Source organism: Coregonus lavaretus (genome assembly GCF_964263955.1).
Source record: "Coregonus lavaretus genome assembly, chromosome: 6".
Classification (NCBI taxonomy): domain Eukaryota; kingdom Metazoa; phylum Chordata; class Actinopteri; order Salmoniformes; family Salmonidae; genus Coregonus; species Coregonus lavaretus.
In genome coordinates this window covers 38,948,402-38,964,911 of record NC_139993.1, presented here as the reverse complement: position 1 = coordinate 38,964,911, position 16,510 = coordinate 38,948,402, and the positions used below count along the sequence as shown (strand labels likewise).

Genomic DNA, 16,510 nt, shown 5'->3' with positions numbered 1-16,510 from the left:
AGAGAAAGGACAGCACAGTGGGGGGAGGGAGGAGAGCGGGGCAGAGTTAGGGGTGGTCGTCATGGATTCCTCACCATAGCAACCGGCAAACGTTTACAAAGCATTGAGGAATTTCCTGATATCAGCTGGATTATTGGAGCCCCCAGAGAACAGTTCTCATTAGAAACAAACACTGGATATCATCAGGCCCTGGCGGGGGTAGGAGCCCCACTGCCATTTCAATCTTTTTTCTCTCTTCTTTTGAGGGGCTGTGAAAGTTTTTTTTAGTTTTTTTACCCCCCCAAAAAAGTTTCCCCTTGCAGTTCCATTCTTCTCAACAACCCCTCCCTCTCCCCTCTCCCCTCTCCCCTCTCCCTCTCTTTCTCGCTCTGAAAGAGAGAGCCTTTGTGTCACTACATTTTTAGCTCGCCTCACTCCCTTTTGCCATGCTGTGCACATTTTCACCCAATGTTGGAGAGAGAGAGTGTTTACAGTTTGGAGGACCGGGCCTCCTAAGTCCTGACGATACTCAACTGTTTTCACCACAACTTTTTAATCTGCTTCTTTCCTAGCAGCTGGACTTATACTAAGCAGCTGCTTAGTGTTGCTGGCTTTACCAGTGTTGTTAATATTCCAGTAATAAAGGCCAGAGGTGAGGTGTCTCTAGGACTCTGAGGTGACTTGGCAGGGGCCTGGGGCCTGGTCTGGACCCCCTCCTGGGCAATATGAAAGCCCGGGCCCTTCTCTCAGGCACGCTGTGAAAAGGCCATTTGTTTGGCATGGCAGCACATGCGCAGACCAGGCTCTGAGTAGGGATGCATGCTGGCTGTTCTCCTGTCCTGTCTGGCAGGGCTGTGTGTCTTGTCTCTTGCCTTGGATATCCTTGTGCTCACTCCTCCTCTTCCCTCACTCCCCCATCTCTCCTCATCCCTCTCTCCCCGTAGGTTCCCAGCATGCAGAGTTCAGAGGGAGGGTCCGATTCGTCATCCAGTGTGGCGCTGCGTACGTCCACCTCCGCCCAGGCCCCCGTGGTGCAGCCTGTCCCAGCCTCACAACAGGTAAACTACTACACTATCAACAAGGCAGGTCCTACAGGCCCTAGTTTTGTCTCACCTGGACAACTGTTCAGTCGTGTGGTCAGGTGCCACAAAGAGGGACCTCGGAAAATTACAATTGGCTCAGAACAGGGCAGCAAGGCTGGCCCTTAAATGTTTTATGTATTTAGTTTTGTTTTGGTACTTTATACCCCCTTTTCTCCCCAATTTTGTGATATCCAATTGGTAGTTAGTCTAGTCCCATCGCTGCAACTCCCGTATGGACTCCGGAGAGGCAAAGGTCGAGAGCCATGCGTCCTCCGAAACATGACCCTGCCAAGCCGCACTGCTTCTTGACACACTGCTCGCTTAACCCGGAAGCCAGCCGCACCAATGTGTCGGAGGAAACACTGTAGCCACAGGAGTCGCTAGAGCGTGATGGGACAAGGACATCCCGGCCAGCCAAACCCTCCCCTAACCCGGATGACGCTGGACCAATTGTGCGCCGTCTCATGGGTCTCCCGGTCGCAGCCAGCTGCAACACAGCCTGGGATCGAACCCGGATCTGTAGTGACGCCTCAAGCACTGCGATGCATTGCCTTAGACCGCTGCGCCACTCGGGAGGCCCCGTGGCCCTTAAATGTACACGGAGAGCTAACATTAATAATATGCATGTAAATCTCTCATGGCTCAAAGTGGAGGAGAGATTGACTTCATCACTACTTGTTTTTGTAAGAAGTGTTGACATGCTGAATGCACCGAGGTGTCTGTTTTTAAACTACTAGCACACAGCTCGGACACCCATGCATACCCCCACAAGACACCAGAGGTCTCTTCACAATCCCCAAGTCAAGAACAGACTATGGGAGGTGCACAGTACTACATAGAGCCATGGCTACATGGAACTCTATTCCACATGAGGTAACTGATGCAAGACGTAGAATCAGATTTTTAAAAACGGATAAAAAATACACCTTATGGAACAGCGGGGACTGTGAAGAGACACACGCTTACACATACACATGGATTGTGTATTATAGGTATGTGGTAGTAGAGTGGTGGCCTGAGGGAACACAATGTGTAGTGAAAAGTGTTATGAAATGTAATCTAGTATTTTAAATTGTGTATATAACTGCCTTAATGTTGCTGGACCCCAGGAAGAGTAGCTGCTGCCTTGGCACCAGCTAATGGGGATCATTAATAAATCAATACACAAAACCAGGCTGTACTCTCTCACATGCAGCGCAGTGGGTCTTTCTCACTCAACCATAACTCTACCTCACAGTACTAGGGCTGTGGCGGTCATTACATTTTGTCAGCCGGTTATTGACCGTTAATTAACACGTTTAGCATCTCTAGGCCTCCACACATACAAGCCACTGATGTGCGCCTTTGGAACATCTACATAAAAAAAATTATAATCACATTTTTTAATAAACATCACAATAAATCCATTATGTATTTTAGTCGGGTGTAAAGAAACATTATGATATGAATAAAAAATATGCTAAAAAATGACTAAAATGTATTTCAGAAAAACAGAGTAGGAGTTAGCCTAATGTAGGCCTATGTTATCTGGCTATGCTCCATGCCATAGGCTGTAGGCTTGTTCATTTAGCTGACAAGATATGCTTCTAAATCCTGTGACATTATTTTATGATTGTATAGTAAGAAGAATATAATTTAAACTTAGCTGACTAAAATAGTAAGGATCTTTTTCCCATTACAGAGCGAGTGTGCATATGAAGTGGTTATGTTGAGCTAAAAGTGAACATTTGAAACAGGTCCTATATGCTAGATTTAGAGTTATTTGGCAACTTTAGTTGTGAATGATACAAACCTTAGAATGTGTTAGAAATCAAACATATATGGGCTGCATGGTATGACTGTAGGCTATTGATGATTTGAGAAAGTAGCAAAAAAAGCTTGAGCTCTGTTCCTTGCCTCAGGCTGCACAGCTGTTCTCTCATCAAGTGATCATATTTTCACCCATCAGACTATTCTCAATTTAATCTACTCTTTACTAATATGTAAAATTAGTTTAGATTTAGAATGGCCCACCATCAAATGAGCAGGGGAAAAAATACATGTCATCTGTATGCACTCGAATAGCGAATGGAGGCCGCGTCGGTCCGTTTTGTAGGCTACTTCGGGTTTATAGCAGAGCATGAGCTTAATATGAGCAGCTAGGGCTGGGCGGTATACCGTATTTTACGATATACCGGTATTGATGTACAGACCGGTTTGGGTTTTTACTTTACCTTCTGTAACGGTATTTGAATGTTTAGTTTGTTAAATGTGATACTGTGTGTAACATCTATTTTTATAGTTTACTTCGCTACTTGAGTATCTCTCCGCTCTCTCTCTCTCCATGCCGCTTTCCACACTGACATAGCCCCGCCCCTGTCACTCGAGCGCATTTGTTGTTCCTCGACCACTAGACTTTTGCGTTCAGTCTGCGTGCTCAATGCAGCACATGCAACAGTATTAATGACAAGGATGCTGTTTTCACTTTGCTTCTTAATATAAATCCACTAGCGTTCTATAATTACATTGTAGTTTGTGTTTCTTACATCTGCAAACTGCTAATTTTGTATTTTATTAGCAAGTTGGGCCTAAATCTTGTTAGCCGCTAATTGTTAGCTGCTAATGCTAATCGCTAGCTAGCTAGCTAATAAATGTAAGAGTAAGAGCAAATGTAATTAGCTACAGTGGGGAGAACAAGTATTTGATACACTGCCGATTTTGCAGGTTTTCCTACTTACAAAGCATGTAGAGGTCTGTAATTTTTATCATAGGTACACTTCAATTGTGAGAGACGGAATCTAAAACAAAAATCCAGAAAATCATATTGTATTATTTTTTAAGTAATTAATTTGCATTTTATTGCATGACATAAGTATTTGATCACCTACCAACCAGTAAGAATTACGGCTCTCACAGACCTGTTAGTTTTTCTTTAAGAAGCCCTCCTGTTCTCCACTCATTACCTGTATTAACTGCACCTGTTTGAACTCGTTACCTGTATAAAAGACACCTGTCCACACACTCAATCAAACAGACTCCAACCTCTCCACAATGGCCAAGACCAGAGAGCTGTGTAAAGACATCAGGGATACAATTGTAGACCTGCACAAGGCTGGGATGGGCTACAGGACAATAGGCAAGCAGCTTGGTGAGAAGGCAACAACTGTTGGCGCAATTATTAGAAAATGGAAGAAGTTCAAGATGACGGTCAATCACCCTCGGTCTGGGGCTCCATGCAAGATCTCACCTCGTGGGGCATCAATGATCATGAGGAAAGTGAGAACTACACGGCAGGACCTGGTCAATGACCTGAAGAGAGCTGGGACCACAGTCTCAAAGAAAACCATTAGTAACACACTACGCCGTCATGGATTAAAATCCTGCAACGCACGCAAGGTCCCCCTGCTCAAGCCAGCGCATGTCCAGGCCCGTCTGAAGTTTTCCAATGACCATCTGGATGATCCAGAGGAGGAATGGGAGAAGGTCATGTGGTCTGATGAGACAAAAATAGAGCTTTTTGGTCTAAACTCCACTCACCGTGTTTGGAGGAAGAAGGATGAGTACAACCCCAAGAACACCATCCCAACCGTGAAGCATGGAACTGGAAACATCATTCTTTGGGGATGCTTTTCTGCAAAGGGGACAGGACGACTGCACCGTATTGAGGGGAGGATGGATGGGGCCATGTATCGCGAGATCTTGGCCAACAACCTCCTTCCCTCAGTAAGAGCATTGAAGATGGGTTGTGGCTGGGTCTTCCAGCATGACAACGACCCGAAACACACAGCCAGGGCAACTAAGGAGTGGCTCCGAAAGAAGCATCTCAAGGTCCTGGAGTGGCCTAGCCAGTCTCCAGACCTGAACCCAATAGAAAATCTTTGGAGGGAGCTGAAAGTCCGTATTGCCCAGCGACAGCCCCGAAACCTGAAGGATCTGGAGAAGGTCTGTATGGAGGAGTGGGCCAAAATCCCTGCTGCAGTGTGTGCAAACCTGGTCAAGACCTACAGGAAACGTATGATCTCTGTAATTGCAAACAAAGGTTTCTGTACCAAATATTAAGTTCTGCTTTTCTGATGTATCAAATACTTATGTCATGCAATAAAATGCAAATTAATTACTTAAAAATCATACAATGTGATTTTCTGGATTTTTGTTTTAGATTCTGTCTCTCACAGTTGAAGTGTACCTATGATAAAAATGACAGACCTCTACATGCTTTGTAAGTAGGAAAACCTGCAAAATCGGCAGTGTATCATATACTTGTTCTCCCCACTGTATACAGCCTGATAATACCAGTGAAGGTGTAGACCTAAATCAGCATGTTGTTTGTGCAACAGTACCTTCTAAATCAAAGAGGAATACGCAAAGCAAGAATGTTAGCTACATGAAGTAGCTAAGAGAACATTCAATGTAGCCAAATATTATAGGGTCCCCTAGGAAACACTTAAGTGATAATGCCAGAGAAGCCTGTGTTTTGGAGGATATATTGGCACGGGTGTTGTTTGTTGAGGGACGGCAAACCGTGCCAATATATCCTCCAAACACCGGCTTCGAGGGCATTATCACTTTTGTACAACGGGTTACCAACATATTCAAATAATGATTGACATATTTTCATTAAACGTTATTTTGATGAATTTATTCATACTATTTAATCCTTCCACAAGATGTAGTCCCGACACAAATCTAGGGCTGCTACCCAAGCCGGCTGGTCGTTCGTTATATCGGTTGCCAGAGACGCGACCCAGTCGTTCGTTCTAAATGTTCCATTGCCATATTGGCCGGCAACATTCTTATCCCTTGCTTGCTAGCTAGCCAACTACGGCTAATTTATAGTAACGTCAAACAGTGTAGCCAGAATAACAACAGTAGTTGCATTTGTTTTAAGCTGTTTTCTAGTGACATTTATTTGGATACATCCATAACAATGAGCTAATGAAGCGCGATGTCGCCTGGCATAGAAAATGTGCTCTCTCGTCATGACACTGTTGTTCAGAGGAGCTAGACAAGAACACAGCTAACACAATTACTTCAAACTGAAGCTGGAAAGACTGCAAACTAGCTGCACTTTGTTTCGTTTGACCTTTCTTTCAATTTATATTGATTTGTATATATCCATTAAAATGATGCCAGCCCGACTCCTGTGGTGGGCTTGGTGCAGTGCACGCTGACACTGTCGCCAGGTGTACGGTGTTTCCTCCGACACATTGGTGCGGCTGGCTTCCGGGTTAAATGGGCATTGTGTCAAGAAGCAGTGCGGCTTGGCTGGGTTGTGTTTCGGAGGACGCACGGCTCTCGACCTTCGCCTCTTCCGAGTCCGTACAGGAGTTGCAGCGATGGGTCAAGACTGTAACTACCAATTGGATACCACAAAATTGGGGAGAAAAAGGGGTAAAAATGATGCCAGCTGACTGGCTGAGAAACGCTGCCTGCCTGTCTGTCTCGTCCAGACTCCCGACACGTTCATTACTATGGGACAGCTGGAGATAAAAATTTAATATTGAAACAATGTTGCAAATGTCGGAGACGGAGGCAAGGTTTTTACAAATCTCTGCTGTTGAAAACTAAATGTTACTCTAAAATAAATGAGATAATGTCTAGATGCTTTTTTATAGTCGAGATCAAGTTTATAAATTGCCTGGCTGGGCTGATGAGACAATGGATTGCACAGTCAGATGGAGCAGAATAAATCAGCATTTTAAGATCATAGATTTAGCCGGTGGTAACTTGTGGAATAGACACCGGCTGGAATGCGGTTTTAACCAATCAGCATTCGGGATTAGAACCACCCGTTGTCAACAATTGTCAACATCCTACCATATCACAATAACTCCTCCCTGGCATTTTCATTCGTTGTCATGTCAAACAACACTATTCAAAGTGGCCACTATTATATTCTAACTATAGAATTTGAATAATCATTCTATTTCCATGATTCCAACAGTTCACCCAAATGTTTTGCTCTAAATCGCAAGTCAAATCACAATTACAACATTTGGTTAAAAATAAGGCCTCGATTGTTTGCCCATATCGTGTAGCCCTACGTGGCAGTGTGGAAATGATCTCGAATGAGTGCAGGAAATGCAGAAATTGCTGAACGTTTAATTGAACAGTATAAAACAATCAGAATGGAGAAAGACCCATTTGAAATCACTTAGAATGTATGCGTTACCACCCTGTCATACCGTCCAATTTAAAAAAAAAATACAGTGATATGATATTTGGGCCATATTGCCCAGCCCTATGAGCAGCTGAGAAATAAATATAAGAACACTTATTTCACGCCACGCATCAACCACTGTTTGAGGAGCATGCACTCTCTGCCCGACAGGTGATATTCCGCCTAAACTCTGTATGCCATGGGGTCTCCAACTTTGTTCCTGCAGCTACCCAGTGCTTAATTTGGGAAACCAAGTGAAATCTGTTCATGAACATCGATAGTAACATGTTTTCAAAACTAAACATATTTCACTAAACTGTTGACAGCCCGTCTGCACGCTCTGGAAAGGCATAAAGGAGAGAGAGGAGGAGATGGAAACGCATGGTGGTGAGATATTCTGTATAGCCAATTTAATGATGGAAATATAAAAAATACCCTTACCAGGCTATTAAAAATCAAATTCACTAATTGTAGGCTAACAGTAAGCTACCCTGCACAATCAATGAACCAACAGCATTGCCTAGGGCTATACATTCTCTCCCAGACTCATGGATTGACATTTTGGAGCGTAGCATAAGGTAACCAGTCCATCCAGTATGCATAATAATACGGTCCACACTCAAAGGCGATTATTCAAATTTGTTTAATTTTGGAGTATAGGCTAGACCAATTATGTACCAAAGACATCTTAAATCAGTTTTGTTTTAGTTTTTTGCCATGCGGAATATGTAGTAGGCTTTGTATAATGGCACAATCATAATTTTAATTCAGGATTTATTTTTCTGGCTTGGGCTCATAAGCCTATGCATAAGCTCTAATATGCGTATGAGAGTTTTGAATCAATCATCACCTTAGAAAGCACTGCCCATTTCATTGTGTTAGTCTTTGAAACAACATCCACAACAACCATGTTTTACACTGTTTCAACCTGCTGTTGAACTTCTTTCTTCAAATTGATCATCACAGTTATGTGAGTTTTAAAAGTATGATAGGCCTACTGTTTTGATAAGTGTTTGATGTGATTTTCAATTGCATCTGCATTGATGTCAGAGTGGTTAGAGGGACAATAGAGCCCGGAGTACCAGGCCATTAGGACCTGATGGTAGTTAGCAAGTTGGGTACTACCAAGGCATGTCCAGAGTTCATAAAAGGAGATTACCGTGACTCAACGGTCACGTGGAATTTTACTGTGGTCATGACTCATGACTGCCGGTGTGGCAGTAATACGGTCACTGCAACAGCCCTACACAGTACGCTACATCACAGCATCCCACCTCACTCCCAACACACAATATTCTCCCCAGGGGAGCCAAGCCCCTCACACAATGTACTGGGAAAGAGCAGCAGAATGTTAAAAGGGAATTCTCAACAGATGTATTATACTGCAGAGCAATCCTTTTAATGTGAATTTATTTCCAGTGTACAGTATATTAAGAACCACCAAAATATATCAACAAGCATTAGCCTAGATGTGGCTGAAGGCATCATGAATCATTTGATATCATGTTGTCGTGTGTGATCAGATCTGGCTAGGCAGGAGTTTCTGATCAGTACAAGTAGGACCTGTAACCTTGTATTGCCACAGCTGTTCGGGGAAAAGGACATTGGTCGACGAGAGAATCCGTAGAAACCAAGCAGTAAATATCCTTATGTTAATATTTTTGGATAGTGCATTGTATGTGCCTTGACAGCTGGCTATGCTTGAGAGAAGCCATTGCTGAACTATATGCCTATACTACACCACAGTCTGCCTCTCACATACTGTATCTCAGGCTCTTAGAGGGAAACATATTTTAGTTGTCATGAACACACATCTCCATTAACACTCCCCTGAAGAGGGATACCAGGAGTGGTCGTCTGCGACCGCCAAAGAAAAACGTTGGATCCAAACGAACATACATTGTGGTCGCCTGTAATTAGTGAAAGCCTAGAATGGACTTGCACAAAAAGATGTTGGCTGCACTGCTGCTGGATAGGAAATCATTGTATTTCCCACCAGCATTCACTTCATATTTGTCTTAGTTGACAGAAGAAAGGTTTTGCACAGTATACAGTGAGGAAAAAAAGTATTTAGTCAGCCACCAATTGTGCAAGTTCTCCCACTTAAAAAGATGAGAGAGGCCTGTAATTTTCATCATAGGTACAGGTCAACTATGACAGACAAATTGAGAAAAAAAAATCCAGAAAATCACATTGTAGGATTTTTAATGAATTTATTTGCAAATTATGGTGGAAAATAAGTATTTGGTCACCTACAAACAAGCAAGATTTCTGGCTCTCACAGACCTGTAACTTCTTCTTTAAGAGGCTCCTCTGTCCTCCACTCGTTACCTGTATTAATGGCACATGTTTGAACTTGTTATCAGTATAAAAGACACCTGTCCACAACCTCAAACAGTCACACTCCAAACTCCACTATGGCCAAGACCAAAGAGCTGTCAAAGGACACCAGAAACAAAATTGTAGACCTGCACCAGGCTGGGAAGACTGAATCTGCAATAGGTAAGCAGCTTGGTTTGAAGAAATCAACTGTGGGAGCAATTATTAGGAAATGGAAGACATACAAGACCACTGATAATCTCCCTCGATCTGGGGCTCCACGCAAGATCTCACCCCGTGGGGTCAAAATGATCACAAGAACGGTGAGCAAAAATCCCAGAACCACACGGGGGGACCTAGTGAATGACCTGCAGAGAGCTGGGACCAAAGTAACAAAGCCTACCATCAGTAACACACTACGCCGCCAGGGACTCAAATCCTGCGGTGCCAGACGTGTCCCCCTGCTTAAGCCAGTACATGTCCAGGCCCGTCTGAAGTTTGCTAGAGTGCATTTGGATGATCCAGAAGAGGATTGGGAGAATGTCATATGGTCAGATGAAACCAAAATAGAACTTTTTGGTAAAAACTCAACTCGTCGTGTTTGGAGGACAAAGAATGCTGAGTTGCATCCAAAGAACACCATACCTACTGTGAAGCATGGGGGTGGAAACATCATGCTTTGGGGCTGTTTTTCTGCAAAGGGACCAGGACGACTGATCCGTGTAAAGGAAAGAATGAATGGGGCCATGTATCGTGAGATTTTGAGTGAAAACCTCCTTCCATCAGCAAGGGCATTGAAGATGAAACGTGGCTGGGTCTTTCAGCATGACAATGATCCCAAACACACCGCCCGGGCAACGAAGGAGTGGCTTCGTAAGAAGCATTTCAAGGTCCTGGAGTGGCCTAGCCAGTCTCCAGATCTCAACCCCATAGAAAATCTTTGGAGGGAGTTGAAAGTCCGTGTTGCCCAGCGACAGCCCCAAAACATCACTGCTCTAGAGGAGATCTGCATGGAGGAATGGGCCAAAATACCAGCAACAGTGTGTGAAAACCTTGTGAAGACTTACAGAAAACGTTTGACCTGTGTCATTGCCAACAAAGGGTATATAACAAAGTATTGAGAAACTTTTGTTATTGACCAAATACTTATTTTCCACCATAATTTGCAAATAAATTCATTAAAAATCCTACAATGTGATTTTCTGGATTTTTTCTCTCTCATTTTGTCTGTCATATTTGACGTGTACATATGATGAAAATTACAGGCCTCTCTCATCTTTTTAAGTGGGAGAACTTGCACAATTGGTGGCTGACTAAATACTTTTTTTCCCCACTGTACATATAATAAGGAAGGATATTCTACCAAAAGTCATGTAGAAATTCCAGTCAAATTCCCTGTTTCGTTTGTGATTTTCTGGTGCTCTTTAGGGGCTTAAGGATTTGTATTTTTTCTTTTTTTGTGTCGATTGGCATAGTGTGTGTTTGCTTGTGCATCTTATGTGCTTACCAATAATGGTGCGTGTCCTCTCCACCCAGAGAGTGCTGGTTCAGGCCACAGGCTCGGCCCAGAAGGGAGCGCAGGTGCAGCAGCTGTCAGTCCCCCGGGTGCAACAGGTCCCTCAGCAGGTACACACTATCATCACCACCCCTCCTTCCTTCTCTCCAGCTCCCAGGACACTCAGTCAGTCAGGCTTTATCCACACGCACAGCATGGCTCCAGCACAGTAGCATCAGACATATTGATACCGATCACATTCTCCACTGTATTGTAAGCTTTGTTGCTTTTGAATGGTATGGGTTTCTAACTGATATAATTGCTGTTAGATCTCAATCTGTTGTGCTTCAAGTGCTCAGCATGGATTTTCTTTATTCTCAGTATGACACTTTGGTCCCACTGCCACCTACTGCCAGTACTGTGGTAATATATGATCAAGATAATGATTATGGAAGACATGAGTTACTCTGTTTCTTTTGATTACTAACAAGCATAGGATATCTATCTAATTTCAAGGAATGAAAAACAGCCTAGAAGTGGATACTCCCTCTTGATAATAATGCTCAAAGGTTGTGTTTCTCTCTCCATAGGTCCAGCAGATCCATCATGTCTACCCCTCCCAGGTTCAATATGTAGGAGAGGGAGGAGAAACAGTTTACACTAATGGAACCATGTAAGTACTGCGGTGCTCTTCATTTAAGGCAATGGAACGTGTTCCAGCTGCCTTTAAAATACTTCTAAATAGAATACCATTAAAAGATGCACTATGCAGAAATCGCTCCGCCATTTCCTGGTTGCTAAAATTCTAATAGTTTGGCTATTTTCAGTTTGTGACAAAACAAGCAAGTATAGTGTAGAGAATCATTGTACCATCTAAACCGCTGTGAAAAATATTTTCCATAACCAAAAATATTATATTTTCAGCTGTTGGAAGCTGGTGTACAAAAACGAAACCGATCTACCGCTTCTTAGACTTGCTTTCAATGAGTGACAAATCTATAACACATATTTCTATGTGAATTTGGTTGAGTCACCCAAAAAGTTACATATTGCAGCTTTTAAAGCTAATTGAACCCCTAACGTGAGATTGTAGATGTGTAATATTATAATAGAAACACAAACTAAGTGAATGTAATGTTATGTGATTGCTGTTTCATTCTGTATAGATCTGAGGTCATACCTTTACATTATGGCACCTCTCTCCCTAGCCGGACAGCCTACTCCTATAACCCTGAGGCCCACCTGTATGGCCAGGGCAGTGGAGGAGCCTATTTTGACTCTCAGGGCGGGGGTGCCCAGGTCACCACGGTGGTCTCCTCGGCCAGCGGTGTGCCGCCCCACGGCATGGTGGGCATCGCCATGGATGTGGGCGGCAGTCAGATCATCTCAGGCGGCAGCACCTACCTGATCCACGGCGGGGGCATGGAGGGAGGCCGCCACCACGCCTCACACTCCTCCCGCTCCTCCTCCGCTATGGTGAGCACCTTGGATGAGTTGCATATACTCTGTGTCCTTGTTGGGACTTAAGGATTTAGTAGGAAGAATTATGTTTCCAGTCCAGTAGGTATCTCCGTGAAATTATTATGATGTGATTATGTAAGTCCATCAAACCTGATGGAATAGAAGAGGCACCAACACCTTTAGAAATGAATGCCCATGTCTGAGAGTCAGTTATTCCAACTCATCCCAAACATGAGGGATGGTTTATGGTTTCCATTACTAAACTGCTTTTTAAGCCGTGCATGGATGAAAGTATTCTCTATGAAGTGTGTATAAATCATTAGTTACACCAACAAACAAATTGCCCTGCCGTAGCAGACACATTCCCTGCCTTGCGCTGCTGTGCCTGTGACGCACACTGGTGTGCCTTTCCTCACCGCTGCCTGCCTGGCCGATCTACTGAGCCTCAGGGAAACCTGAGTATGGGGGTGGGCCTCAGCCTTCCCAGTGCCCAATGGAGTTACGAGAGAAGCGGGACAGGGGAAGCAAGGCGCAAGCTGGTTTAAGTAATTCAGCTATGCCTTGTTTTGGAGTTTTTCACAGGCACTTGTGCGCCCTGCAAAACAAAGCAACCCCTGGGCCTCATTACCATTTGGCCAACAGCCCTTGGGAGCCTTTTTAAGGCTTTGGAAGGATGCCAGGTTTTTTTTTTTCTCAAGTTTGGCCGCTATACCACACATCTTTCTGTGGGTGTTTCCCCCCCCCCCCCCCTCTTTTCTTTTACCCCCTAAGCTTTAAAGCCCATGGTTTTGTAATTCGCTATGCCTGCTAGTTTAACTCGTATTTTCTCTAGTCCATGAGACTGCAGAAAAAAAGTCTAAATTATCTGGTAAATTCATTGAAATGGTCCCTTTGGGATAACAAATGGAAAGAAAAGATGGGGGATGATATAAAATATGGAAATCTGTTGCTCCTGTAGGAAAAAATTTCTATTAGGACAGTATTTGTGTTTATAAATGGGTTTCAACAGTGACTTTTACATATAACTTCTCAAGTTTTGCATTGTGTGATGATTTTCTTTGGGTGTTAGGTGGAATTTGTTGACTCATTGTCATTGAGCATGGTGTGACCCGTGGCCCTGATTGCAGAGTTAATTTGCATACGTTAGTGTCAGACAAGGAGGGCCTTCAGTCAGCAGCTTAACCCCTTGAGTCCCTCTCATTTGCATGCTTTTTCAGCCAATAATGAATTTGGCCGCAACACTGACTGAGTGTAATGGAAATGCAGAGATCTGGCTGCTGCTAACCTTCTTATTTCCTTTCTGTTTTGTGTTTTTGTTTTTCCCTGTCTACCCCCCTTATTTCATTTTCCTCATTTTTTTTCTTCCTCCTGTTTCATTTTTTGCATGCTCATTTTTTTTCTTTAGCTTGAAATGGCGATTGAGAACCTCCAAAAGTCGGAAGGGATTGCAACTCACAAAAGCAGCCTGCTCAACAGCCATGTAAGTCAATCAGGAACTTTCTTTGAAAAGGACAAGAAAGACCTGCCTTTGTCTCCCTGGCGCTACCTTACCTCTTCACTGTGATCTTTTCTCTTTCTGATGAAGGGTACATACTTACAGACTACTGCTAGCCTCAGTGTGCTGTGACCCAAAACACTACATTGTCTGACCAGAGACGTTCTTTGCATCTGCTGCCACTTGTTTCTCAACAACAACTTATTGATTGGGGGACTTGCTGCTGGCTGAGCTTGCCTTGTCCTTGTCTTGACAGAAGCTACACATGTATTTAACCTGTTGCTTTTTCAGATTCTCCATCCTCCACATGGTGACAGCTACGTGATTGTTATAGCCACATAACGCCCTCCACCTTTTTCTACTGTCAGTGAAGCACACATTCCCACGCGAATCAAGACACACTCACTATTTGTCAACAATTACATGTTGTATAATGTGAGTCGGTGTGTTGGCGACACATCTCCATAATAACAGTGTGATATGGTAATGAGATGTAGTACTACTTGACTCTACTTTATTACTCCATCAGAGCTGCCATTCAAACCAGCTATTTTATTAGACGTTAGGGGTTTATTCTCCATTCCAGTTCTTAACCCTCGGTCACCTCTAGAATCTCTATATTATTGTCATCAACTCCACGCTGTGTCTGTCACACTCAGTCTGGCCACCCTGTATATTGAGATAAATATCAATGTGTTTTATATTTCTTCTTTTTACGTACCATTCACCATCCACACAGACGGGTAAATCATTGTATCTACCCTGTTGGGGAATAGGGGACAGCAGAGTTCTATATTTCTCTTGTGGACAGGTATAAAATGAGTGAGCAATTATCACATTAAATATACTCATTCACTCCCTCTGACAGTTTTAACCCACTGACATGTTTAAACTCACTAAACAGGTGGTTGGAGTGTGTGTGTGTTTCTGCTCTCTGTTGATGTGGTAATAGAAGATGGTGCACTCTCTCTCCTCTGGTTGGGCAGACAGCTGCAGGATTGGAGTAGGGTTGAATATTTTCCCGGTATTTTACAAATGTTCCATCCCGAGAATAGATCATTTTCCTCCCAGGTAACCCAGTATTTCCCGCCAAAACCGGAAGTGTCATTCAAAAGCATTATAAAGCACATAAATGTCTGGATTTGATAAGATCTTTGAACAGCATGAAAATTCTAACCTGATGCTACCTGAGCCTGATGAGCCTTATATTAAATACATTAACGACATTTAATGAAACCCAAGCCCAAAAAATACCAAATGATTGTACCGTTATCCAATTAATATATGATATAGGCTACTGCACATTAAGCACGACAGAAAAACATAAAAGCACATACAGTTGAAGTCGGAAGTTTACATACACTTAGGTTGGAGTCATTAAAACTTGTTTTTTCAACCACTCCACAAATTTATTTTTAACAAACTAGTTTTGGCAAGTCGGTTAGGACGTACTTTGTGCATGACACAAGTAATTTTTCAAACAATTGTTTACAGTCAGATTATTTCACTTATAATTCACTGTATCACAATTCCAGTGGGTCAGAAGTTTACATACACTAAGTTGACTGTGCCTTTAAACAGCTTGGAAAATTCCAGAAAATGATGTCATGGCTATAGAAGCTTCTGATAGGCTAATTGACATCATTTGAGTCAATTGGAGGTGTACCTATGGATGTATTTCAAGGCCTACCTTCAAACTCAGTGCCCCTTTGCTTGACATCATTAGAAAATCAAAAGAAATCAGCCGACCTCAGAAAAGACCTCCACAAGTCTGGTTCATAATTGGGAGCAATTTCCAAACGCCTGAAGGTACCACATTCATCTGTACAAACAATAGTACGCAAGTATAAACACCATGGGACCACGCAGCCGTCATACCGCTCAGGAAGGAGATGTGTTCTGTCTCCTAGAGATGAACATACTTTGGTGCGAAAAGTGCAAATCAATCCCAGAACAACAGCAAAGGACCTTGTGAAGATGCTGGAGGAAACAGGTACAAAAGTATCTATATCCATAGTAAAACGAGTCCTATATCAACATAACCTGAAAGGCCGCTCAGCAAGGAAGAAGCCAAAACCGCCATAAAAAAGCCAGACTACGGTTTGCAACTGCACATGGGGACAAAGATCGTACTTTTTTGTGAAATGTCCTCTGGTCTGATGAAACAAAAATAGAACTGTTTGGCCATAATGACCATTGTTATGTTTGGAAGAAAAAGAGGGGGAGCTTGCAAGCCGAAGAACACCATCCCAACCGTGAAGCACGGGGGTGGCAGCATCATGCTGTGGGGGTGCTTTGCTGCAGGAGTGACTAGGATCTAGTTCTCAAAATAGATGGCATCATGAGAAAGGAAAATTATGTGTATATATTGAAGCAACAGCTCAAGACATCAGTCAGGAAGTTAAAGCTTGGTCGCAAATGGGTCTTCCAAATAGACAATGACCCCAAGTATACTTCCAAAGTTGTGGCAAAATGGCTTAAGGACAACAAAGTCAAGGTATTGGAGTGGCCATCACAAAGCCCTGACCTCAATCCTATAG

The 16,510-nt window shown here is 43.2% G+C and overlaps 1 protein-coding gene across 1 annotated transcript in view; it reads left to right on the top strand.

The window, feature by feature from the left end:
• Positions 1-932: 932 nt before the first annotated feature.
• LOC311131569 (DNA-binding protein RFX2-like) overlaps positions 933-16,510 on the top strand; it is a gene marked incomplete at its 5' end in the record, with an annotated part of 34,186 nt that continues 18,608 nt past the window's right edge. The window contains 5 exons of the mRNA XM_084164626.1: positions 933-1,037; positions 11,056-11,145; positions 11,605-11,687; positions 12,223-12,490; positions 13,881-13,955. Coding sequence (XP_084020752.1) covers positions 933-1,037; positions 11,056-11,145; positions 11,605-11,687; positions 12,223-12,490; positions 13,881-13,955 — 621 coding nt within the window. The remainder of the gene's footprint in view (positions 1,038-11,055; positions 11,146-11,604; positions 11,688-12,222; positions 12,491-13,880; positions 13,956-16,510) is intronic.